We start from the raw sequence: 27,651 nt of genomic DNA on the forward strand, positions 1-27,651 counted from the left end.
GAGTCTGTATATCAAATAAAAGTATAAACGAACTACAGACCTTATAATCAAATAATAATAATGACTTCAACTGCAACACCCAAAATAAATGAGTATCCTAACCAACAGGTGAGTATGCTAGCCAACAGGTGAGTATGCTAGCTGACAGGTGAGTATGCTAGCTAACAGCTGAGTATCCTAGCCAACAGGTGAGTGTCCTAGCCAACAGGTGAGCATGCTAGCTAACAGGTGAGTATGTTAGCTGACGGGTGAGTATCCTAGCCAACAGGTGAGTATGCTAGCTGACGGGTGAGTATCCTAACCAACAGGTGAGTATGCTAGCTGACAGGTGAGTATGCTAGCTAACAGGTGAGTATGCTAGCTGACAGGTGAGTATCCTAGCCAACAGGTGAGTCTGCTAGCTGAAAGGTGAGTATCCTAACCAGCAGGTGAGTATCCTAGCCAACAGGCGAGTATGCTGGCTAACAGGTAAGTTTGCTAGCTGTCAGGTGAGTATCCTAGCCAGCAGGTGAGTGTGCTAGCTAACTGGTGAGTATCCTAGCCAACAGGTGAGTATGCTAGCTAACAGGTAAGTATGCTAGCTGTCAGGTGAGTATCCTAGCCAGCAGGTGAGTGTGCTAGCTAACTGCTGAGTATCCTAGCCAACTGGTGAGTATGCTAGCTAACTGCTGAGTATCCTAGCCAACAGGTGAGTATGCTAGCTAACTGGTGAGTATCCTAGCCAACAGGTGAGTATGCTAGCTAACTGGTGAGTGTCCTAGCCAACAGGTGAGTATGCTAGCTAACAGGTGAGTATCCTAACCAGCAGGTCAGTGTGCTAGCTGACGGGTGAGTATCCTAGCCAACAGGTGAGTATGCTAGCTGACAGGTGAGTATCCTAGCCAACAGGTGAGTATGCTAGCTGACGGGTGAGTATCCTAGCCAACAGGTGAGTATGCTAGCTAACAGGTGAGTATCCTAACCAGCAGGTGAGTGTGCTAGCTGACGGGTGAGTATCCTAGCCAACAGGCGAGTATGCTGGCTAGCAGGTAAGTTTGCTAGCTGTCAGGTGAGTATCCTAGCCACAGGTGAGTGTGCTAGCTAACTGGTGAGTATCCTAGCCAACAGGTGAGTATGCTAGCTAACAGGTAAGTATGCTAGCTGTCAGGTGAGTATCCTAGCCAACAGGTGAGTCTGCTAGCTGACAGGTGAGTATCCTAGCCAACAGGTGAGTATGCTAGCTGACAGGTGAGTATCCTAGCCAGCAGGTGAGTATGCTAGCTAACAGGTGAGTATCCTAACCAGCAGGTCAGTGTGCTAGCTGACGGGTGAGTATCCTAGCCAACAGGTGAGTATGCTAGCTAACTGGTGAGTATCCTAGCCAACAGGTGAGTATGCTAGCTAAGTGGTGAGTATCCTAGCCAACAGGTGAGTGTGCTAGCTAACTGGTGAGTATCCTAGCCAACAGGTGAGTATGCTAGCTAACAGGTGAGTATCCTAACCAGCAGATGAGTGTGCTAGCTAACGGGTGAGTATCCTTGCTAAATTATATTTTAAAATTGAGCCACAAATTTAAACGCCGTATCAGTAAAGTTAGTGTTCTAGCTAGAACGGTTCTGTTTAAATATGCTTTGGTGTTCTGACCCGAAAAGGTTTGCGTTTTAATATGCATACTTGATTTCTAACTAATTCGGTGTTACTGTGGGTTTCTAGAATGACTGCAGTCCGATATGCATGCTTGTGTTGTAACACTTAGGTAGTGCATAGAATCCTATGTGGCTGCGCTCCAATATATGGTGCGCTAACTACGGTAGCCCGTGGGTAGAACGCTGTGCCACTGAGTTCAGATATGAGTTCTGGTGTTCTGACTAGAGTGCCTGTGGTTGTGTTGCTATAAGCAAACGGTTCCAGTTCGGCACTGTGGCTGTGCTGTAGGTTGGGTACTTGCTACTCTTAGACTGCTTATCTAGTGCGCACGGTTCTGGCTGCCTATAAGATGTGTACTTGTGTTCTCTTTGGAACACTTGCTTGACAGTCAGGCTGAACAGATTTGTTTAGTTGTGTAAAGGCGCAAAGTGCGAAATGATCGCCTGCTTACTCAGAACAGGACAGCACATTTCTGCTGGTTACCCAGGCAGAGGCTGGGGTGGAGAGGAGGAACAAAGACAGAAAGACAGGTTAAAAAGCATAACTGGAACAGAGGCCGATCGGTTTAACACTAGCGAGGCATTCTCGGTAGGACACAAGGTGCATATTGTAACGCAGCCCATGAACCTGCGAGGGTTAAAGTAGCGACAGTATAGGGCGGGATTTCCGACGCTGCTTCGGGCAGTCGTTTTCAAAATAAAAGTCCCGAAGCCGCGTCTGTGTGGAAAGCGTGCAATAAATTAATAGACATAATATAGCACTTTATCACTGATATGGCCTACATAACCTTACTCAAAATAGGCAAGGTTCTTTAGTTTATCTTTAACGTTTTTTCTTTTGTTGTTTTTTTTTCAAATTAGGAATTAACAAATGAACAAAACCTTCACTGATGTCCTGTTGAAGTTTTTCAAGCATCAAAGTAAGTCCTGTAATTACATCCCACATACACTTAAAGTGTCCATATCCTATAATTTTCTTGTATTTAATTTTTTCTCCTCAGGCCCTGTTATGACGTTTGTATGGTTTTATATTACAGTAATACGTAATACGTACTTTTTACATGAACATTTCTCAAACTCATTTTATCCTTTAGAAATATGCAGGCTGTACTTTTTCCTGGAGCCCTTGAGACTGATAAATCCAAATGATATATCTATCTGAATGTTCTGATTGGCTCTCTTGTATTGTGCCTTATTCAAAAAGCAGTCCAGGCACTCTCGTATGACTTCAGTGTGAGTAGGCGGGGCTAAACTGCAGTAGGCTGGATAAGTGAATATATCGTCTGTCCAATGAAACGTATGTATCTCCATTTTTGTGATTTTTACTTCTCTGCATCGTTTGAGCTCAGCAGCTGTCCTTTACATTGTGCGAAAATTTCATGATGATTGGACCAATAGAAATGCTCCAAAACTGCTTAAAATAAAATCTCTTTCCATTAACTTACATTGAAAGTAAAGAGTGTTTTTGCTCCCTCCTGTAATGTTACTGTTTTGGAGATACTTTTTTTTTCTTTGGACAGTGGCGATATGTAAATGTGTTTTGACATTGTGAAAACAGTGCACTCAAAAATGGGCTGTTATTTCCAGTGTGCTACGTTACATCAAACTTAATACCAAAAAGTGAAGAAGATTAATTTTCCACCATATGGGCCCTTTAAGTCCACTATTAGGCCCTTAAACACCAAAACTGGTTCTAGATAAACACAATAAGTGATATAAAAGTTAGTAGTTTTAGTACTAACAGTGACTCATTATAAAGCATTGTGGCATGAATCAAAGCAAACCTTTAATTTGTTTGATTGAGGGTGGAGAAGAGGTGGCAAACTCCCAGGCCTGACTATTTGTAGACGACACATAAAGGCCGATCAAATGAAACAGATTTATTGAAATTATTTAGCATAGTTTTTTTTAAAAAAATGGAAGGGAAGTGTAGATTTAAAGTCTCTTGCATTGAACACACTATGTATTCTTTTACACTTTTTTTTCCAGCTTTATTTTGATCTCATCCTGTAGAGAAGAAACACCTTCACTTCAGTCACTGATTACAGACAGTCACGGTGTGCAATGGATTGGTATCTCTCGAGCATAGTGAATGGGTAAAACAGCTGGCCTTTGACCTCTTTCTGCCAACATACCACCAGATCCAGGGAGGATAATGTGGCAGAAACTCCCAAACAACCTTTACATCATCCAGAGGAAGAGGTTTCAGGAGGAAATGGGGTGAAAGTTGACTTGTAATATTCATGTTTGTGCAAACATGCTGTGTTCTCTCACTGCAGACATCACAGCGAGAGTACGCACAGAGGCTTAGCACTGTGTACTATCCAAAAAAAGAAAAAAGAAATAAAGGAACGTGTCTGGATTAAATGTATTAAACGTAGGATGATGGTTCAGCACACATGGGTCATATAGAAGATGAAAAGGGGGGAAAGAGATGTACACGTAACAAATAAACACGGTAAGACAAATACACACGCTGCACAATGCCAGCACACAATGGACGACGTAAAGTAAATTATGGATGGAGCATGCAATTCGGTTTAAGCTCCACATAGTAAATTAGTTCATGATAAACTTACAATGAAATGTAAAAATAAAACACGCAAAGACAATCAACAAGATTTCAATACAATTAAAATACCGATAGAGCACAGTAGAGATATACAGAGAATAGAGTGAAACTACAGAAAGAAAGAGTGATGATGATGATGAGGAGGAGCTGATGAATAACTACGTATTAAAACAAGCATGCAGGTAAAGACAAGGCAGTCTAGCACTGTTTCCCAATCACAGCCACCCAAGACCATTACCAAACAACACACAACAGTGTCTTTGACCACATCTCAGGGTGCCTCACTTTCTACGTCTCTATTTTTGTGTCCTATAAAAATGTAGCCCCTCTCCTCCGTGGTTAGTCTACTAGCCAAAGGTAGTGGACAGTGTGTTTTTTTTTAAGCAAGCATGCAAGAGCAGCCGAGGAAGTGACCAAAAAAGATGACAAAGTTTTCGAGAAGTCCTTACTTTCTAAACATTTTACAAATCCCTGAGTGTATTACCTATGAGGTTTATACATAATAGCACTAGTAAAAAGATAAAGGAAAGGAAGAGAGAGGTTGGCTGGATAACAAGGGAAAGTCAGAAAGCGAATTTCTATGATTTATCAATCATTTATATATAAGGGAATGTTTTTATTTTACTCTTATTTTGGGGGAAGTTTTGAGATTCCTAGTAGATTTTTTTTGTTCAGCGTCGGTCAGCAGGCATCCCACCTCTACAGGACTACGATCTTTTTTTAAAACTCGGCAAAGGTGGACGAACCTCCGAGATGGCGGCGGAGGGGGCCGAGGCACGTGAAACGAGAAGCTGATCATTTCACGGGCGTGTCACTTACACTCACTCTGAGGCTGTCTTGCTTGCATAAGTTTCAAGTTCTGTTCCGAAAGAAAGGGTGATATAGAAAAGAAAGAAGAAACAGAAAGAGAAAAGGGGGACAAGATGGGAGTCTTCCGGCGATACCTCTAAAACGACAACGGAGCACGATCTGTCTGGACAGTGAGTCAAACACAACCCTGCGTTTTGGCCTACAGTATGAGCAGAAAGAATGTGTGTACCTCGGCTGCGGGAAAGAAAGAAACCGGAGGGGGCAGATAGACAGATGGGTTTGTTTGTTTTTTTTTAATTAACAATTTTTCTTTGATTTTTCCATTTTTGTAAATGTTGCTTTTTTATTGAATGTGTTGTGTGATAAGGTGTAAGTATGGTCCCACTGGAGCCCATGGCCAGGGTGGAGGCAGTTGGTTCGGAGGGGGGTCTAAACGGTACAGACGATGATGGGAAGATGGATGGTTCAGATGATGCCGTACTGGGCCAGCTCGTGCAGCTCCAGGTGGTTGAAGGCCTCCCAAGGGCAGATGACAGTGATGTCTGCAGGGAAAGACACAGCAGCGTGAATTCACATGAAGTATTTTTTGGCACTGTGTACACAGTTCAGACTGAACGACAGTGTCAGTGTCCACTCTCTGGTGGAGGACCTTTTCATTCTAACCCAGCCTCGTGCTGGTTTGCTTAAGCAGCTTGCAAGGAGAACAACACTCAAGCCTGTTTAATCTCACTGATACCGTTTTATGACGAGTCATGGCCAATGCGAACAGCTCGTCTGGCATAAACTCTAATACGTGCCCAAGGGCAGCTAAGAATAAACAATGGATGACGCCGACTGAGATGCTACTAAACCACACGTGAGGAGGAGATGAAGGAAAAAAAAAAACGAAAAGATCACTCACCAGTGCCTAAACCTTCCATTCCAGGGATGTCATCTCCAAAGCTGTTGGGCCAAGCGGAAGAACAGATCAGGATATGATTGTAAATAAATGACAGCCCTGATTACGGTCTAACCGCTTTGGAGAACTATTCTTAGTTGTAACAACCTGGGACGTTTGGTAGCCCCAAACCATGCTCTGCTTGAGGGGGCCCACACCCACCCATTGCAATCATAGTGTTTTGTATGCAAGACTAGAACAAGACTTAATAATTCATTAAGTTTAATACAGAAACATTGTAAGTAGTTCATATAACAACAATCAGGGTTGTTTTTGGAGGCTCTAGGCCACATTTTACTGGAGAAGAGCCCCCACACCCCACACACCCCAGTCATATTCAGAATAAGAATTAATACATTATTACTATTGTTAAAGAAACAATATACGACATCTCTGAACTCACTGTGCTTTTTTTGACCAGTAATATTAAATAAAATGTAAAAGGTACATACTCAGGGGCCCCTGGTGGCTCAGGGGCCCTAACTGGACACTTATAGCTAGAAACAATACTAACAACTGAAGTTGAATGAGCTGAAAAGACAAACTTTTCATAAATAGGAGTTGCCAAAAAGGTGCCAGAAAGGTTTCTGTGGTTCTGTGGAGCGATGCTATAGAAGAACCACATTTTTGGCTCCCTCAAAAACTATTAGATGATTCTTTAGATAACTCAGTGGAAGGGTAATTTTAGTGATGCAAAAGTGGTTCTTCTATTGCATCACTCCCAATGACTGTTTTATACACGTACTCTTAAAAGTAAAGATGCTATAGGAGAACCACTGTTGGTATGAGTGTATGAGAACGTTCCCATAATGTAGTCCTTTAACAAGGGTTCCTCGCGCTCGCATGTCTCCTTCTCTAAAAGAAGTCCATTAAAAGGGTCTTTAGGGAACCATAAATGTTTTTTTCTATGACATTAAACCATTTTCGGCACCGTTATTTTTATATATGACCGAAGGGAGGTCACACTTACCCCTGGACACCTTTCTTTGGTGGCTTGCTCTTGAACTGGCGAGTTTGCCTCTGCTTGAACCTGGGTGGGCCTTTGCGTGGTGTGGCTGGGCCACCGCTCACACGGGTGGCTGCCTTGACTTCTGGTTTAGGTGGCTCCAGAACCATAGATGGGGGGGGTGGGGGTACAGCATGTTCAATGTCACCACCGGTCATTTTTGGTGGTTGTTGCGTTCACCGCCTCTGTGTAAGCACTCTCCCTGATGTAGGTTTCTGCATAGTACAGAGAAAGAGTTTGTCATTTGAGTTTAATGGCCTGCCAGTTAGGCTGAAACCATCAGGTGCAAAATAGCATGCAAACCATAAAATTAGTCAGTTTTAAGCGCATCACATTGTCAATGTCGTAAACTTTAATTCTCAGAAAGGAGAGAAAAATGTAAAAATGATATCTTGGCAAATGATCACTTCTAAAGTCTAGTTGATGTGCCTAATATGTCTCATTTTAAGATTGTTGTAAGAATGTTGGGCCTCATTCTCCAATATCTTCTTAATTTTTTTCTTAAATTTGTTCTTGAGAAAAGTCCCAAGAAAAAGTCTACGTCAGATTCATGACGTTTTCTTAAACCGCAGAAGTGATCCCACCTTTGTGCTCTTGAGTGTGTGCAGATTCTGTTCTTGCCTACGAACAAATCCCAGATAAGAAAACATTGCTGTATGTCAGAATCTTCGTAAAAACTGCGGAAGTGAATTTTAAGAAGAAATTTCTTCTTAAGAACAGATGGTGAATGAGGCCCAGTGTTAGATTATTTAACTCATTTGTAGACATTTCTACTTGTTTGAAGTTATTGTAATTTTCTAGTGAAATTGTCTAAATGATCAAGTAAAAAACATCTAGAAATAATATTATAATATTTCACAATAAACTCATAATGAGAAATATTATATATTGAGAAGATTTATTTTTCACTTAAAAGGCTTTACTTGTCAAGATATCACTTTTGTAGTATTTTAATATACAATACTGTGCAAATTTAAAAAGCTGTTTGTCAGGGCAGTAAGTGTTCATTTGCTCATAATAACACTAAACTTAGAATAAATACAAATAATCGAATAATAGAAAAACGTAGCGATTTTAATTTGTCAGTATGTTAATTTTATCATTTCCAAACCTCTCTTTGTGGCAGCCCTTTATTATTTGTAATCTTCCAATCAACCAGCCACATTAGACAAAATCTGGTTTGGCTAATAAATACTAAAAAGGTTTGGCTCATAAAAACCAGCTCCCAAGATATCAACCTTTTTTTGAAAACATTTTCATTTTTACATCAATTTTCATTTTTACATTCAGGTTCATTTTTACTGCATTAATGTTTTTTACACTTGTTTCTAATGTGATCCGGTGTTTTTACAAGCAAAAAACAATTACTGCTGAAATGATTTTAAATGACTAGCTAATGCGCGTAACACTTTAGCACAGTTCTATATAACAACATATAACACAAATACACAAATAACCTTTCAAGTAACCACTAAAATGGGATGTAATATAATTGAATTGGTTTTCAGAGCAATTCCAAATGAATAAAGCTAAACTAGAATGACCCCCACACTGGTAACCCCTGCCCTCACCCAGGCATATATTAATGGCCTGTAAGCTGTCCTGTCCTCTCCTATCTCCCCACCACCTCAGAGCAATGGGCCTGTATCCATATAATCCTCTTTCTGATGAGCAACACACAGATCTACAGCCATGTTGAGTGGAGAAGCACGGCGGCTGTGGTCTGTGTCTGAGACCCTGTGGAGGAGCTCAACACAACAGTGCTGCCAAGGGTGACCCAATTCGCATAATCCTGGGCTCAAGTTAATAAGTGCACCCCTATCGCAGTAAATAGCAATCGGGACCTGAGTTAATCTCATTAGCGAGAGGACAACAGCGAACATGCTGAGCTCACAGAAAAGTAGAGTAGAAAAAATATGTCCTTTGGTGATCTCCTTCAATGACAAACGCCCAGACTGAATCTGTGATATGGTGCACGACAATGGATAGTAATGACGATAAGTGGGGCCCTTTGTTGGAAGCCACTTTGGTTTCAGTTTGTACAGGTAAAACAGGTTTTAGGCCCATATAAGGCCTAAATAACTGCTGAGTTGAATTTCAAACCTCTGTTGCTTTTGCTTCTCATGCATAAACCAAAACAAATGTTTTGAATTATTCCCCAAAATTAAATACCCATCAAAATTCCTCCCAGAACTTAATTAGTTTAGCATGATTCATCCATATTTCTGATGTCCATTTGATCCTTCCTCCATTCTCCATTCTCTCAAGTGTTGCAGTGTCTGAGAGAAACTTATTGTTACGTACAAATCTCCCTCTAATTTTCTGTTTACCAAATAAATGGATTTGTTCTCAATCTTTATCTCTCTTTCATGGTACATGCATTTTCTCCAATGGTGTCAGGTTCTCACATCTTAGACCGACCTTGAGCACAACCCTAACCCAACTATCCCATCACCAAACGCTTCACCAGAAAAGCGTGTTTCCCTCCACAGGTACCACACGGAATCGTAGAACTTCATGACTTGCAGCTCTTCCGATGATTCCATATTCCACAAAGTTCTACAGCTCTACTCACCATTCCATATTCCATAGAGTTCTGGAGTTCACTCACCATTCCATATTCCATAGAGTTCTGGAGTTCACTCACCATTCAATTTTCTACAAAGTTCTACAGCTCTACTTACCATTCCATATTCCATATTCCAGTTCTATGCTGCGTTCCGAACAGTTCACTCATTAACTCATTCACTATTCACTACAGTTCTATGGTGAACTGACTGGAGAATGACAGTGAAACAGCTGAAAGGTTTACTGTTGAGAATCTGAACAGCACTACAACACGGCTGTAACGGAGCAATACAGCTCCACATTTCTCAGAGTCCTAGGATTCGATTCGCCTTTCCATCTTCCATAGGGATACAGAACTCTACTGCCATCCCACATTCTAGAACGTTACTTATAATTCCATAGAGTTCTACTCACTGCCGCAGCTGATTGACAGCTATATGGCTTTGTGTGGATTCCATATTCCACAAAGTTCTAGAGCTCTACTCACCATTCCATACCCCATACAGTTCTGGACTCCTACTCACCATTCCATATTCCATAATGAGTAATGTTATATAAGTTCTATGTTACAGAGATCTATGCTGCGTTCGGAACGGTTCACTCATTCACTTATTCACTATTCACCAGCTATATAGTGAACTGACTGGAGAATAACACTGAAACAGATGAAAGATATTTGAATTGCGCTACAACACGGCTGGAACAGGGAAGCTCCACATTTCTCAGCGTCCTAGAATTCGATTAACCCTTACATCTTCCATAGGCATACAGAACTCTACTCATCATCCCACATTCTATGCAGTTCTAGAATTTTACTTAGAATTCCATAGAGTTCTACTCACTGCTGTGGCTGGTTGACAGCTATATGGCTCCGTGTGGGCGCAGCACCGCTCTTTCTTTATGCCCTGCTGGCTGGTGGAGGATTGGGTGTCTACGCTGAGCTTTCTCTGGGAGAGGCAAAGGGACCGATGGGGCTTTTATACCCTCTGACCCCTGGGCAGATTAGGAGAGGGACGCCTACCGCCCCTGATCCCATATCAGTGTGCTGGATGCATGTGTGTATGTGTGTTAGTGTATGTGTGTACATTTTTTTGGCTACAAATACAGATTTTATGTTTGCTGACACAGCATATTTCAGTGGCGTGAACATGGGCAGTCTGTCCTCATCTGTTGGATACACAGAATATAAGGCACATAAACATATACACACAAACAAACACATTTTGAGCTTGGAGATACATGAAATTTGGAGATGTATGATACATAATCTTCAGATATAAAGTAGTATGTTGTATAATGGGCTATGAAGTAAAACATACTCATATATTCCACCGTACTAGTGCCAATAAAAACACTGTGCAGACGTTTGCCTTACACTGACATTAAGCATTAAGAAAAACGAACATTTCTCGAAGGTTGTGTATGTTGAAAGTGACATGGTGATGAGAAGTGAAGGAGATGACAGAATGGCAGTTTATGGGCCAATAGAGGCCGGTCATTTCTCCAGCAGCTGCACTGAACATGGAGGTTAGCCTAGTTCCTATTCTGATGTCATTAAAGGCAGCCATGTTTTGTAGTGAGTTGATAATGAGAATAGCAACCGAAACATTAAAGCTCAGTTAGTATAAAACGCTGCCCTATAAATATATCTGTATCAAGATTTGGGAGTCTGCATGCCCATAGGCTTATTATTAAAATGTGCATTAAGTGAAGGAGGTATTCATTCTTACATTATATTCTTCTATCATTGAAAGATCTTGTGAAATTTATATACATCATCTTGTTGTGCCCAAATGTTGATTAAATATGTTAAATATGATGCTTTTTTATTTATTTTAGTGCACAGTTTGTATTTATTTGCTGAGTTTATCATATTGGAAAAAAATATAACAAAAACGAAGCCGTAAAATATATATAATTATATAAAATATTATTATCTGTGCTTCTGCACAGCATATTTTATGTTTTAATTTTTCCAATATGTTAAATTCAGCATATAAGTAATTGTGCATTAAAATGTGCAGAAGTGTGTTTTCTGTAGATGTGTTGGCTTATTTTCTATCAACAACATACGTGACCAGGGGCAACCAAACTTTTTATACAGTTCGTTAAAGGGGAATTTCACTTATTGTTTCGAATGTGTGCAGAATTGAATCGGGGTGCGAACAAAGTCATTCAGAGTGGTTTGATGTGAAATGGTTCATTGTAGGGAAACTTATTGATTCAGATTTCTTTACAGTGGTGGTGATAGGAACCAGGGGTCACAATGTCTACAATACAAATATAGCTATGTTGTTTACGATCCAAAACTACCAGTGAACGTTCATGTGCCTTCTGAGTTTTTACGTGTTTTACATGTAATGCTAACAAAGGGTAAATCTGAAAAATACACTTTCTTTGGGGATTGTAACTCCCTACATGCACCTCTAGGCCAAAACTTTCTCTCAAAACCATCAGAAAACAACGTCTCAGGCATCAGGCAGCGTATTGGTGAACATTTCATGTTATGGCTTTTCAAATCACCACCTCTCTGGACAATTCTGACTCTGTACATTTCTCTACAACAGAGCATTTCACACGTGGCCATGCATACCCTCTTAACCATCTAATTATGCAGACATTTTGAAAATTCTTGAATTTCCCTTGAAAAGAAATAAGAATTATTTCATGCTAAATACAAAATTCTAAGTGTACCATAATGCAAGGTAAAGCTCAGTCTGAAATCAGTTGATGCTTACTCTGCATTTACACAGTGAATACAATGCAAATCCAAAATGATGTATATAACCAGCATGAAAAAACTATAACTATATAATTATCAATATGCACAAACCAAAGACATAAGCTTATGATTAATATCATGCTTTTCTAGAATCACTCTGCTTGAGATTAGACCTGCATTGCTAGAATAAGCCAATCAAAGGATGAAACAGCAGAAACTTGCACTAGTTTATACACCCTGTAGATCAGGAACCTTCCAGTTCATGTTCATTGTTCTGCAGCATTCTGTGGCCTGTTATGCGACAGCCCCATCTGTCAAGATGTGTAGCATTACCGGCAAAGGCAACCGCACATCCTTCAATCCTGAGCACTTTGTAAGATAAGCAGTAATTCAACAATGTGTGCTACTCAATATATGGATTACCCCTCTGATAACAGCATACAAAACATCCAGTACCTTGCAAATCTATTTTACTTGTGTCATTGTTTATTTTAAAAGATTCACCCTCAAAGTGAATTACAGGGTGTCCCAAAAAAACTGACATCATTTCGTAGTCTAATAACCATCAAATGATCTCAAATTTTAACTAAGTGTGTAAAAACTAACCAAGTTTAATTTTTAATGTCAGGTTGAAGAATGGCGTTCACTAGAAATGAAAAGGCATTTTGTGTGTTAGAATATGCTCAAACACAGTCAAACAAGAGTGTGCAGTGTGCATTTTCGAGAAAATTCAATAAAAATGCACCAACTGGAAAGCAGATTTAGATATGGCACAAAAAATTCAAAGAGGAAGGCTGTCTGTGCCGGGCAAAGGGATCTGGACGACCAGGGGTATCGGAAGATATTACATTTGTGAAGCTGTGAAATCGGTTATAAAATCTACATCCCTCTGAATTTCTTGTCAGAATTTTGATAAATTAATCTTGTATTGTTCAACATGAAGCCTATTTAATTTTGTTTGCCAGGACATGTAGTTACTCAGATATTCACATCCCAAATGAGGTAAAATTTTTTGGGACACCCTGTACTTTAAAGTGACATTGGTTTTACAAATGAAAATATTCTGTGGCAAAAATGACTAACTAGAAAATGCTTAAGTCTGCATAAGTAATTGTGGAAGCCCAAAGTTTATACAAATGAAAGATATTTCCCAAACAAGGAAGGACACATTTGGCCTACAATTGGACTATACTTGTGAATCATTAAAACGTTTTCTGGATAACAGCCCTCTTAATTCAAGTACCATTGATAAGTGAATCTGACGAAAAGCTGTAAAATTAAGGGTAAAGAACATTCTAAGGAAATTAGAAATAAGTTATAGACATGCACAAGATAGGAAAAGGCTACAAAATAATATCCAAATGTTTAGATGGCCCAGTGAGCAATCCAGGATCGATTTGTGAGGAAATGGAAACTGCATCATACCACCCAAGCACTGCCCAGACAAGGCCGTCCCTCAAAACTCAGCATCAGAGCCAAGAAGGGGTCTTGTGAAGGAAGCCACCAACAGACAATCACTCTGAATGAGCTGCAGAGTTCAGTGACTGAGACTGGAGTGAAGGTGCACTATTCAACAATTTCACAAGCTTTTCATACAACTGGCCTGTATGGAATGGTGGCTAGAAAAATAGCCATTACTGAAGAAAAAACACATCAATGCACATCTGGAGTTTGTCAGAAAGCATCAGAGTGACTCAGCTAATATTTGGGAAAAGGTTTTGTGGTAAATGAGACAATAATGGTGCCAAAAATTCAAAACGCTACGTGTTGTGGGGATGCTATTCTTCAGTGGGGACTTTTTGTTGTTAAAACTAAAAGATGGATGGGGCAAAATAAAAGGAGATGCTGCAAGACAACCTGCCTCAGTCTGCTAAAAAACACTAAAGCTTGGGAGAAATGAGCCTGAGCTCATTTAAAATGGACTGAGGGGAAGTGGAAAAGTGTCCTGTGGTCCAACAAATCAACATGTGAAATACTTTTTGGAAATCATGGACACTGTGTCTTCCGGGCTAAAGGCCGCTCAGCTTGTTATCAGTACACAGTTCAAAAGTCAGTATTCATGATGGTATAGGGGGGCATTAGTGCACATGACATGGGTAACGTGCACATCTGTGAAGGCACCATTTATGCTGAACGATATATACGTTTTGGCAACATATGCTGCCATCCAGACGACGTCTTTTTCAGGGAAGGCCTTGATTATTTCAGCAAGACAATGACAAACCACATTCTGCATGCATTACAGCAGCATGGCTCCGTATTAAAAGAGTCCAGGTGCTTAACTGGCCTGCCTGCAGTCCAGACCTGTAACCCAATGAAAATATTTGGAGGGTTATGAAATGAAAAATATAATAAACGAGACCCCAAACTGTTGAGCAACTGAAATCCTATATCAATCAAGAATGGGAAAACATTTTACTTTCAGAACTACAGCAATTGGCCCTCCTCAGTTCCCAAACGCTTACAGTGTTGTTAAAAGAAGAGATGATGAAACACAGTGGTAAACAGGCCCCCGTCCCAACTTCTTTGGAATGTGTCGTTGGCATCACATTTAAAATGGGCATATATTCTTCCAAAAACAATAAAATTTCTCAGTTTCAACATTTGATATGTTCTCTTGATATGTTGTCTTGGTATTACCTTTAAAAATGATTTGCATATCATTGTATTCTATTTTTATTTACATTCTGGACACCGTCCCAACTTTTTGGAAACGGGGTTGTAGCTAACACATAATAGAATCTTATGGCCACCAGTTTTACTGGGCAAAGTACATGCACTTAAATCATCTCACACTTGCCTCAAACTGTGTCGGGCTGTTAAGTAATCTCAAATAGACATGTCGTTTTTGATACTATATGACAGCTATTGTAATTGATATTATCTAATATAATAATTTAAATGAGTGCTGATACGCTAATCACCATTCTTTTCTTCTCTAGCACATTTTTTATTGTTTCACCTGTACTTAACAATTCCCATTCTAATCTTAGTTCAAAAATGTAAACAACAGATGTTATTAATATCTAATAGTATTGCAGTTAACTAGGCTATACAATAAGCTACACAAACAGAATATCAACTAATTAAATGCTAATTAAATAGACACCCATACAGAACTTGGAAAAAAATAGATTTTCAGTCTGGCCAAAAAATTCTGAAGTTCGTGCACATGAAACAAAGAAAGCTCGGTCCAGAAAGTAGATCATCCAGTATAAGGGTGCTAGCATGCCAGTTTTGCAATTTTGGTTTCCAACCAAAGGAACACAGAGAACCACTGGGCAGTTATGTGCTGTCTATGCAGCAATATAGTTATCTTTCAAAATTATTAATAATAAATAATTAAGTAACCCTAGAAGCTAGCCCAGTTGGTAGTTATCAATTTGCAAAATAATGATTGATGCCCCAGTATTGTGAATGATGCTGACAGTAAATAAAGCTATAGCCATACAAAACTTTTACATTTTGTTTCATCTTGCGAAGAAAGAAATCCTCCATGTTGGTGCAGTTAGCAAGCTAGCTACTTCATTGATCTTAAATAATAACAACACAACAATGAACATACTCATGTCAGATAATTATATAGGTGGTATATATTACTGGTGTGTTTGTTGGCCGTGGGGTGACTTGTGTGCAGCTGCGGTTAGCCATAGAGATAACACTGCAGTTAGTAAGCTTGCTAACTTGGCTAAATCAAACAGCTAAACCACAAAATGTAAACACAATAATATGGTCTCCTGACTGACTGCATGTCATACAGTCTATATTTCATGTGTTGACTTATAACCAGTGGGGAAGAAATGGTAAAAGGGTCATGTTAGACACTGGTTAAATTAGCGTTACTCCCGTTTTGGAGGTTCAGCGCTACCAAGCCCCACCTTCATTGGTCAACACAGCCAGAAAAGTAGCGCTAGTGCTATAGGATGCAAATTCATAGTAGCTAAACTTACCGTAAAATCGATTCGCTCTGGAAGTCTTCAATGTGAAATTACACAATGTGCCAAATTCCATTGAAGTGATTGTAATTTTGCTCACAAAGATTCACTGGCAAGCGCAAGTGTGACTGAAACTTTAATCAAAATGAATTAAGAGACAAGTGTCTGATGATTTAGGCCTGCAGTTAGGTGGCCTATCAGCTTCCATTGCTTGCTAAAGCTACATTAGCCTTGTAGCTCCAGTGCAAAACTAAAGCCGAGCTGTCTTGGCTGAATGGCTAATATTTCGTTTTTGGCATTTTGCTTAAAGACACAGGAAAGCAAACAGATCCTAACAGAACGTTGCTAATGCCATTTCTACATATCTGTCTATGGGGATCATGCGTTCAACTCTGCTTGCTGTCTACATGAGCCTCTATCCTCATAATGCATCACGTCACTGACTGTAGGTCATCCAGCTCAAGTCTAATCCCTGCAAGCAGCTGGATCACAGCCCTGCTTTCTGGCTGCAGCTCGACTCAGCCCTGCACATCCAGCCCCGGTCTGCTGACTCAGAGTACACGGATCAGCGTCGCTGTCGTCAAGGAAACCGCTCATGCCACAAATTGCCATGTCAACAAACATTCAGTGCTGCTGGGCAACTCTGACTGCTGACCTGAGGTTCTGCTGCCATGAAAAGAAGACCAATGTCTTTTGAATCACTGCATTTGGAAAAATAGCAATTGCATGCACAGATGTCTATTAAATGGATGTATGACGACAGGAAATACTGCATTTAAGAATCAGTTAGGAGATTTTAAAGGCGAAAACTTCATTAATATCAGACACACGCAGAGTGTAGCATGCGCCTGTCCCCCAGGCCCCGATGACGGGCGCTTGAAATGGACACAGAGAAATGGAATTCATTGTAATATTATTTGTATAGTGCTTTTTATAACATTATAAGAAGGCAGTTTTATAGAAAACTGTCTCTGGGCACTGATGAGGGTTGACCAGAAAAACGTCTTTATCTTTGGGCCACACTACGTCTTTGTGTCCATATCTTTGCACAATGCCTATGAAGAACCACTTTTGCTTCCCTAAAGAACGTTTCAGTGGACGATTCTTTGGAGAACCATTTTTGTAAATGAGATATCTGAACTTTTTAAAGTGTAACTTTTTAAACAGCACATAATGTAAAGGTTCTACGAAAAATTCTTAAATCCATTTGCATTAGGTTAAGGTTCTTTAGGCCTCAAAAGGTTCCTCACACTCACATCTACTTTTCAAACACAGATCTTTAGGGAACCAAAAGTGGTTCTTCTAGGACATCACTCAAAGAGCACCTTTTTATAAAGAGTGTAAAGTTTTTAAATGGGTCTTGGCTTGGATGTAAGATTTTAGGTACAACCTTTAATAAACCTTTAAAAGGTTCTTTTCTAGCACATCTCACACAAAGATGATTCTTTAAAAGAAGCATCCACTGAAAGGTTCTTTAGGGAAACAAAAGAGTGTAGTCAGAGATGAAGGTTACATTAGAGATGATTGGATTGTATAGCGGAAAGATCAGTGGTATAGGCCAGTGACCCCTGTATTTTAGTTTATGAGAGTCTGGAGCATCTGGGGCAGGTTACTGAAGGCTGCTGATCGTCTCAACAGGGAGCTGAGCAGCAGATGTAAATGGCTAAACAATGTCCAGAAAGGTCCAGTAAGCTAAAGAAGCAAGAGCAGGATCTCACACTGGTGTCACACCAGAGAGCGCTAGCACTAAAGCAATGATGGGCATGCCAGATGATACAGAAATACAGTACAGGGTGATTCAAAAAGATTTGTCTGAATTCAAAGCACCATATTTTCACTACTGTGAGGCGCCTAGGAACCAATCACATACCAATTGAAAGAGGGGGTCATAGAGTTTATGACTGTCACCAGAAGATGGCTCCCTTCAGTCTGAGAGGAGATGAGACCCCTGAGCAGAAAGCGTTCTGCGTTCTCCACTTCAATAAGAGTGAATCCGTCATAATTGTAAGACGTGATTTTCGTCGGCAGTGAACCTCCAACAGCTCAGAGCGTTCGTCGTTGGTTCCACAACACTGGATGATCTTCGAAATCGCATTGAAAGAGCCGTGAGTGCAGCGACACCCGACATGCTCAATCGAGTATGGGATGAATTTGACTGTGGCATTGATGTTGTCCGTACAGCTGGAGGAAGTTCATATTGAGCACTTGTAAAACTACATAATAAACTTTATGCTCATTTAAACCATTTACAGTTTACTGCATAGTTCTGTAATGATTTACAAGTGAAATAAATCATTTTGAAATCGGATGAATCTTTTTGAATCACCCTGTATTTCAGTATGAAGTTGAGCAGCATCAGCCATTTAGGAAAACGTACAATTCCAGCAATGAACTGGTCACCTTCTCAAAAAGAATATGGGTCAATAACAAATTAAGGCTTTCAAAATAAGAACGGAAAACAATCTTTTTAAAAAGAGGATGGGCATTTTTGTGTAGAATCTGGTATTTGTTTCATTTTAATGGTATAATTCATTCTTAAACAGGATCATCCATTTTGCTACCCAGATAGGTGGATCAACAACACACTGCTTATTAATTATTATATTATATTTTTATTATTATATTTTCAAGTTATTTACCACTACTAAAATGTGTATGAACTATCCTTTGTACTTGGACACCTGTATAAACCTTTGTTCTTGAGTGTCTGTGCATACATTTTGTTTTACAAGTAAATAAATAAATGTAATAATGACACATTTTCCTGGTTTTCCTGGAGTCACACCACCTGACTTGCTAAACTGTACAGGCCTAACTCCAACGCTACTTCATTCATTCCTCCTGACCAACTGCGGGCCTACACCTCTCTTTAAAATGACTCAAATTACGGACCTATTCTGCTGCTTTCAGGTGCCGACGTTTCGTCGTTCCCCTCCTTCCTCCCCACCACCACCAGTTTGGTCCCTATCCGGTTGTCCAGAGGGTAGTCTCTGCCCCTGCCATCTTGATCCAGCAGGATCTGTGAGGGTCTTGATGCTCCAAAACCTGGACCAAGGATTGGATCTACACCAAACACGCTTAAATTTCTACCTGAATTGTTATCCTTCAACTCAAGGACTAAAATAGTCTTCCTTCACTCCTGCCTCCTTAGTCTTCCTGGTAGAACGGTTGGACGGTTGCACCACCTGACATTTTTAGACTCTGGGAGGCATAAATGTCTAAAATAATTTGTATTTTAATGAAAATCTATTCACATAAAGGAGTGTTAGATGATGTAATACATGTTATTGTATTGTATATGTATTTACTAAACTATTTCATAAGAAAACAATAACAAAAAGACTTTAGCCATCTCATAAATTCATAAAGCAATAAAAGCAATTTCTGGGTACTGCTGTATTTTGTTATGTCTTTTGGGAACTGTCCCCTTGATACAGTTAAGTTTATGGGACTGTACTTTCCAACTATTTATTTGTTACATGGCAAACAGATATATTGCAATAATTTGTTATATATATCATGAACTTAAAAATAAAAACATGTTCTAAAAATGGCTTTTACAACACAAGTATGTTTGTAACCGTATTAGAATTATTTGTATTAGAAGTATTTGTATTTGTTCACTGACAAATCAGGCACAAAGTATCGTTTTGTGGTGTATCTATACTTCCTCACCAAGTTCAAGTCCACAAATCAACAGCAAGGTCAGACAGGTCAGTCAGCTAAGCTCTTCTCCACTTTGTTGATGACAGACTCCCTCTACAGGCAGAAGGAAGTATTACACTTTATTTTACTCGCATTGATATTTGTATCGTCACTTCAATCGAATCACATCCAAGTTACAATAAATAAATACAATTTGTAACTAACATTAAAAATTGTGCGTTTCTTTCATCCGTGCAAAAGAACATGTAACTGTGGATGTTCCTCTGTTCTGGTGAGCTGAGATCAGATGTTCAGTTTCCCCTGATACGCCGATCAGACATAACATTATGACCACCTCCTTGTTTCTATGCTCATTGTCCATTTTATCTGCTCCACTTACTATATAGGTGCACTTTGTAGTTCTACAATTACAGACTGTAGTCCATCTGTTTCTCTGCATACTTTGTTAGCCCCCTTTTACCCTGTTCTTCAGTGGTCAGGACCCCCCATGGACCCTCACAGAGCAGGTACTATTCGGGTGGTGGATAATTCTCAGCACTGCAGTAACACTGATGTGGTGGTGGTGTGTTAGTGTGTGTTGTGCTGGTCTGAGTGGATCAGACACAGCAGTGTTACTGGAGTTTTTAGACACCTCAGTGTCACTGCTGGACTGAGAATAGTCCACCAACCAAAAATATCCAGCCAACAGCGTCCTGTGGGCAGCGCCTTGTGACCACTGATGAAGCACTAGAGGATGACCAACACAAACTGTGCAGCAGCAGATGAGCTATCGTCTCTAACTTTACATCAACAAGGTGGACTGACAAGGTAGGAGTGTCTAATAGAGTGGACAGTGAGTGGACACAATGTTTAAAAACTCCAGCAGGACTGCTGTGTCTGATCCACTCAGACCAGCACAACACACACTAACACACCACCACCATGTCAGTGTTACTGCAGTGCTGAGAATGATCCACCACACAAATAGTACCTGCTCTGTGAGGGTCCATGGGGGTCCTGACCACTGAAGAACAGGGTAAAGGGGGCTAACAAAGTATACAGAGAAACAGATGGACTACAGTCTGTAATTGTAGAACTACAAAGTGCACCTATATAGTAAGTGGAGCTGATAAAATGGACAATGAGTGTAGAAACAAGGAGGTGCTCATAATAACAAAAAGACTAAAATATATATATTCTGCTTCAAAGACGTTTAGCCATCTCATAAATTCATAAAGCAATAAAAGCAGTTTCTGGGTACTCATAATGTTATGCCTGATCGGTGTAAGTAGTGGATTTGAGTATAGGAAGTGAATCAGTATAGTATGTGTGAAGTTAGTCATCATAAAAGTATTAAACCATATATAAATTAAAAATAAAAAAAAAGTGCTTTGAGGTTTTCTTAAAGGAGGAAAAAGCTTGTGTGTCCACCGCCTATGACCATGCGGCATATAAGGGCTTCTTATCATGGGTGCGGGCTGACTGCTGTTTTGGTTCCACCCATTTCCCTGAGACATTATCCATTCATGATTCATCCAAGTATGCATGACTGCTTTCTTTCACCAATGACAACTCTTCTCTGGAGTGTAACTGTACAGGAGCACATGAACGGACTTAATACTGAAATGCTTACAGACCACATGGACTTACAGGGTTTATAACTATATTAGAAGTAATATGAACCAGACAAAGGGGTTTCAATGGAGAAACTCCATTAGCAGATGTCCACCCTAGGATTATATGTCTGCACAAAACTTATTTATGTTCAAATGTACTCAGAAAACCCTTCTAATGAGTGAATTCAGCCACTTTAAGGAGCACCCACTGCTGATGCACTGCCTAAGGTCACCATGCCCAATGCCAAGCATCAGAGGGGTATAAGGCCCACCCAGTGCTGGGCTGTGCAGCAGTGGAACTGTGTTCAATCAAATACCTTTGGGATAAGCTGGAGTAGAGTTTGTGACCCAGAACTAAACATCCAACATCAGTACCTGACCTGACTACTGCTCTTGAGGCTGAACGCAATCAAATCCTCATAGTAATGGTCCAACATCTAGTGTAAAGCTTTCACACAAAAGTAGAGGCTGTTACTGGAGCAAAGGGGGAGTAAACTCCCTTTTAAGCAAATTATTCCACAAAAAAAACATTTCACTTATTCCAGATGTAATCAATCAGCCAAGACGTTAGGTGTTCAAATTTTGCTTCTTTAGTTTAGCACTGGAGCAACAAAACTAACATTGCTAACACTAGAAGTCAATAGTCACCCAAATCTTGTCCAAAAATACATCCCCAAAACTCTCAAACCGCAGCCGAACGCTGGGGGCAACCATTTTAAACAGGTGCTGTGCTGAATTTTGACTCCCCTTTGTATGCATGTACATCATACAGACGTATCGATATTAGATAACATTTGTTATTTCTGTTGTTTCTATCTTCATTTAAAAAAATTCATGATCACCAGCTATTTGTAAATAGAAGCAAAAGAAATACCAAACATAATCTGTAGCATCCATACGCCTGTGACTGTGATGGGGAGGCAGAATTTGGCACATCATGTCTCTAAAACGTCTGACCCCACTGTTTGGCAAATCTTGAAGTTTTGTTAAATTTTATAGTTCACAGTAAGTCATACTGTGTTCTGAACAACATTGACAAACCTGTGTGACCTCTGTGTGACCTTAATGAAGAACTGGATGTGGTTTGAGAGAGAGGTTTTGTGCAAATCACTCATTATCTAAGCCGCTGGTCCTCCTGAGTCATGGGGGTTGCTGGAGCCTAACCCTGCGTTCTCTGGGCCTCATTCATCGTTTCTGTAGTTTTCTGATTATTCAAATGGTCATGTAAACAGCATATTTCTATTTCTTAGGAGAGTAAGGTCTAGAAATCCGATTAGGAAATCTGATAAAGAGAGCTGGATTTTAGCTCAGTAATTAGATTTCTCAATGCATGTAAACTGTTACTCAGATTTTTTTCAGATTTCTCAGTCTGAGCATGTGTGAAAACAGACCACGGTACCGGAAATAAGCAAGCAGTATTGCAGTGAGACAAAACAAAACACTTTTGGAGTGATAACAACTGAAAACAACTACAGCTTGATGAAATAAAGGATTTAAATATTCTTCATCTTCTAGATGACGTATGTTCATATTTTCAGGTAAAGTGGCGCAATGTTTTTTAACAAATAAGGCCACAGCATGAAGTTTGAGTTTTACATTACGTTTACATCACGTCTTCTTCTGTGAGTTTATTTGCTGGTTGCAAAGCAGAAATCTGACCCATTATCTGATTACTCAAGTGCATATAAACGCACTGATCGGATTACTAACAAAATCTGATTTTCTGCAGTTATCAGATTATTAAGTGCATTTAAATGTACTCAATGTGTTCTTATTTGGGATTTGCTCTTAGATAGCAACAGAATCTGCACACACTTAAGAGCACGAAGCTGCAAACAACTATGCAGTTTAAGAACACATCATGAATCTGATGTAGACTTTTTCTTAGGATCTTTCTCAAGAACAATTTTAAGAAAAACCTAGGAAGATACTGGTGAATGAGGCCCATTGTGTGGAATTTAGGGCATATATTGACAGAAAAGATTTGGGTGACTGTTGACTTCTAGTGTTTGTTAGCAACTTTAGTCTTGTAGCCAAAGTAAAGCATAAAAAATTTAGATCCCAAATATTTCTTGGCTGATCGACTATGTCTGGGGTGAGTGGAAAACGGTGTCAATTAGTTTTTTTGACGCAACTTTCCTTTAATACCCCTGATTTCTAAAGAAACGTTGGGCGAGCAGGTCCCTACAAACATTTGGACATATAGGGCTGGCTTCCTAGAACCTGATTAAGCCAAGGCTTAGACTAAAATGGTGATTTACCATTGGCACTGCAATTTGGTCCAAGACAACGCTTAATGCATGTTTGGGAAAATTAACCCTAGTGCATAATACAGGCTGGGCCACCTGGAGTGTCAAGATCTCTTGAACTGTAAACTAACTGGATTATTTTATAAATAAAACCTGGTCAGAGTTCCTAAAAGCATGTCTATCCATCCAGGGGGCAGTCATGGAGGTTAGGGAACCAGCCCGGTGACTGGAAGGTTGCCAGTTTGATCCCCTGAGCAGACAGTACATGACTGAGGGCACCTAACCCCCAACTGCTCGATGGGCACTGTGGATAGGGCTGCCCACTGCTTCTGGGCATTTGTGCTCACTGCCCCCTAGTGTGTGTGCATTCACTAGTGTGTGTGTGTGGTGTTTCACTACACGGATAGGTCAAACGCGGAGGTGAAATTTCCCCGTTGTGGGACTAATAAGGGTCACTTAGTCTAATCTAACTCTACAGTACTGTCTTTATATCTAACATGGTCATAGGTGGTCACAAATTCACAAAAGTCGACAGTGCAGCGTTTTAGAAGGTTGCAAAGGCTTTTGACCTCATAAAATTTAAGATCTCACCATCAAAACTGAGCTAACGTGCATACACCTTCTCAAACTATGACAGCATTTTAAAAAGCAGAGAGAATTCAACAGTCTTGTAGGGGTTAAAGGGAAAAAAAATAAAAATCAAGGCCTCTTGAGTAGCCTGATCTCCATTTTAAGGTAAGTCTTGAGGTTCTCATCCTGAATGTTCTCCTCTATGGCAGCCAGAGCTTTCTCTCCACCGTCACTGTAGTATTTCAGCAGCTGCTCAGCGTACTCAATCCAGACACAGTTATGGCAGCCACTCATGCAGCAACAAGTGGGAGGGGGAGGAGGTCCCGGGCGTGCAGGCTCAGAAGGACACTGTCCATTCTCTGCTGTTTTGTCTGTGAATGAACTTGCTGAGGCAGCAGATGTGGCTGGAGTTGGATCGTCCAGGTTTCTGCACTGGAGCTGATGAGTGGCACAGTGTAGAGGTCTGTTTTGGGTGAGCATGGCACTGATGAAGGGCTTCTTTCTTAAGGGGGTCAGGTGTAAGATCTGCAGCTGCGGAGAAAGACAGCATATTTTAGTAAGTTACAGTGACTGATTTCTTCATTCTAGGGATGTTTTAGACTTGGACAATCATCATAATAAACCATAATCAAGCACATTTTATGTTAAACACATTCACTGCTAATAAAAAGGTAATGACAAGCTTATGCAACTCAAAGGTTATCTAACGATGTTGTCACAGGGCATGACAAAAAAAGCCACAAAGGTTGGTGCCACTGCCAGTTATTAAAAATGGAGCACCCACAAGACATTTTGGGCTAAATATGGGTGGGAACAATGAGGATGGATACAAATGGAGTGTGAACACCTAGCCTGTCATTAGTCCATCCATAGAATAATAGAAAAAACAAAACAGAAAAAGCCCCCCATAAAACGCCAAATAAGCACATGGACGTGTGTCGTGTGTGTGGAGGACAAACTGCATGCAGTAAAAAATAAACATTACTTATAGGAAAGTAAAAACAGTTGCACTGTTAGAAGTAAAGGTTCTGTGCAGGTATCTTTTGTTCATCAAGGTCCAAACAATGTAAATGTTCCCCCAAAAGGTACGACAGAGGTTTTAAGGTCCAACTGTGAACCTTAAATAAGCTTTTCCAGGTGAAAGTACAAATTTGTACCTTTTCATAACCTAAATTTTTAAAACATAACAATAAAATAAAAGCCTGGAGACGAGACGGGGTGTGTGGAGTCAACACAACTTAGAAAATATGATTTCAATGAACTATGGTACAGTTATGTTCCCTGACTAAAGGTACTGAGATGGACCCTTGAGGGTTCCACCCCAGTGACAAGAGGGGTCCTGCCCCAGTGACAGTTTCATACCTTTATTCCTGAGAATGTACATTTGCCAACAACCATATTTTGCTTGTGTTATAGACTGTACTCCAGATGGTAAAAGAGCACGGACTAGTGGAGTTTAGGAGCAGGCTTTAGTGAGGATGTACTCTTGTCAGTGTTGGATTGCTTCACAATTTGGCATCAAAAATGTAATAAGTTGCCCCCAGATATTCATTCATGTTATAAGATTACATCTGACCTCATGAGACTAGGCAGTAACGTATTTAAAAGTAGCTCAATTCAACTCAAGAAGGGGTTTCTGGATACTTTTGGACATGTAGTGTATCTGCTACCCTCAATTTTGCCTAATCTACAGCCCACGGCCTCACTAAATACAGTGACTTGCATGTGGATCCACATGGCTAACAGATCAGGCAAAATCAAGGTAAGCAAATAAGAAAAGACAGTTCATTATACTACTAGGATGAAGCCTGTGAGGCCATGAGATGTGGACTGAGTTGTGCTGGTCTGAGTGGATCAGACACAGCAGTGCTGCTGGAGTTTTTAAACACCTCAGCGTCACTGCAGGACTGAGAATACATCTACAAGGTGGACTGACAAGGTAGGAGTGTCTAATAGACTGGACAGTGAGTGGACACAGTGTTTAAAAACTCCAGCAGCACTGCTGTGTCTGATCCACTCAGAACAGCACAACACACACTAACACACCACCACCACGTCAGTGTTACTGCAGTGCTGAGAATGATCCACCACCCAAATAGTACCTGCTCTGTGAGGGTCCATGGGGGTCCTGACCACTGAAGAACAGGGTAAAAGGGGGCTAATAAAGTATGCAGAGAAACAGATGGACTACAGTCTGTAATTGTAGAACTACAAAGTGCACCTATATAGTAAGTGGAGCTGATAAAATGGAGAATCAGCGTAGAAACAAGGAGGTGGTCATAATGTTATGTCTGATCTGTGTGTATCTAGGTAGGATAAATTGCTAACCTAAATCACTTCATCAGAAAATGTTACCAGCAGTAAAAGAACAATTAGGATAATTCAATAGCCTATGTCACCATAATATTAAGCTGAATCTGTACTAAATTAACATTACAACGTGTGAAACACTAAGTTACTGCACCACAGTAATGATATACACATGCTCGGTAGGACAAATAGTCAGAAAATTGGAAAACAGCACACAGTTATTTCCAGAAACATCACACAAATGAAGACAGCTGCTCTGCTGCATCCTTGTTTAGAGCAGTTAGCCATTAGGCTAACCAGCTAAAGACACCCACCCTCTGCAGACACGCCGAAGCTTTCTTCAGAGACATCCTGTAAACAGAGCAGAGCTTAACGAATCTGTCGGAGCTGCTCCATACTGTCATGTCTTTTAAAATACAGCATAGTTGTCCGTAAAGCTGTATTTTAACCTTGTAGAATTAGCCTGACTCGAGCAGGACGCGTCCATTTTTAAACAGAAATGACGTCGGTCTGTGGGGACGGAGAAGATTCGGTTCATTGAATCGACTCTTTCGAACTCTCCGTTTGAACGAACCGCAGAAAACTAGCGATTTACGTTCAGTTTATATTCCACCGTCTATCCACCAGGTGTAAACTGAGATAGGGTAGCTTTCAGCTTCATTTCTGACAGCACGAATCAGCTCTAACATCCATAACTTAAGCTAAGAAAGACAGAAAGACTGATTCAAAACCTTCTACTGTGAAGCTGTTGCTGTGTCGGTTGGCCAAAAACCGTTATTTTCAAAATGCTGCCGCACGTTTGGTCGTCGTGAGGAAACAAACAAACAAACAGACAATGCATGTTTAGTCTTATTCAGATCTTTTTTTAATCCCTTTAACATTTAAAACGTAAAAAGCTCAGATTAACAATGCATGTTTTCATCGGATCCTGATTAATAATTGATTCAAAATTTCTCATCTAATTCCTAAAAACTTCATACACAAACTTTATAAATCTCGAATTCACGCAGGAACGGTGGTTGTTCCATGTAAGCTAAGCCTGCTGGTACTGACCGAGTGTTAACACGCTGCAATGCCAAAGTTTTT

General features: G+C 40.2%; 2 protein-coding genes across 3 annotated transcripts; both read right to left on the bottom strand.

Annotated features, from left to right (window-relative positions):
- Nucleotides 1-5,405: 5,405 nt before the first annotated feature.
- On the bottom strand, nucleotides 5,406-7,075 carry pde6gb (phosphodiesterase 6G, cGMP-specific, rod, gamma, paralog b). Its single transcript, XM_036571684.1, has 3 exons — nucleotides 6,915-7,075; nucleotides 5,909-5,949; nucleotides 5,406-5,549 (listed from the first exon to the last, which is right to left on the bottom strand). The coding sequence occupies exons 1-3, from the start codon at nucleotides 7,058-7,060 to the stop codon at nucleotides 5,473-5,475; spliced, it is 264 nt and encodes an 87-aa protein (XP_036427577.1). The 5' UTR covers nucleotides 7,061-7,075; the 3' UTR covers nucleotides 5,406-5,472.
- Nucleotides 7,076-19,634: 12,559 nt separating this feature from the next.
- On the bottom strand, nucleotides 19,635-27,064 carry oxld1 (oxidoreductase-like domain containing 1). Of its 2 annotated transcripts, XR_005007330.1 has the most exons (3): nucleotides 26,880-27,064; nucleotides 24,277-24,786; nucleotides 19,635-19,934 (listed from the first exon to the last, which is right to left on the bottom strand). XR_005007330.1 is itself a non-coding variant. In XM_036572005.1 (2 exons), exons 1-2 carry the CDS (start codon nucleotides 26,967-26,969, stop codon nucleotides 24,385-24,387), a joined length of 492 nt encoding a protein of 163 aa, XP_036427898.1. In that variant the 5' UTR covers nucleotides 26,970-27,064; the 3' UTR covers nucleotides 23,373-24,384. The 2 variants fall into 2 exon arrangements, 1 of the variants encoding a protein (XP_036427898.1); XM_036572005.1 differs by lacking the exon at nucleotides 19,635-19,934 and having other exon boundaries at nucleotides 23,373-24,786.
- Nucleotides 27,065-27,651: the final 587 nt, after the last annotated feature.

Source organism: Colossoma macropomum, unplaced genomic scaffold (genome assembly GCF_904425465.1).
Source record: "Colossoma macropomum unplaced genomic scaffold, Colossoma_macropomum, whole genome shotgun sequence".
Taxonomy (NCBI): domain Eukaryota; kingdom Metazoa; phylum Chordata; class Actinopteri; order Characiformes; family Serrasalmidae; genus Colossoma; species Colossoma macropomum.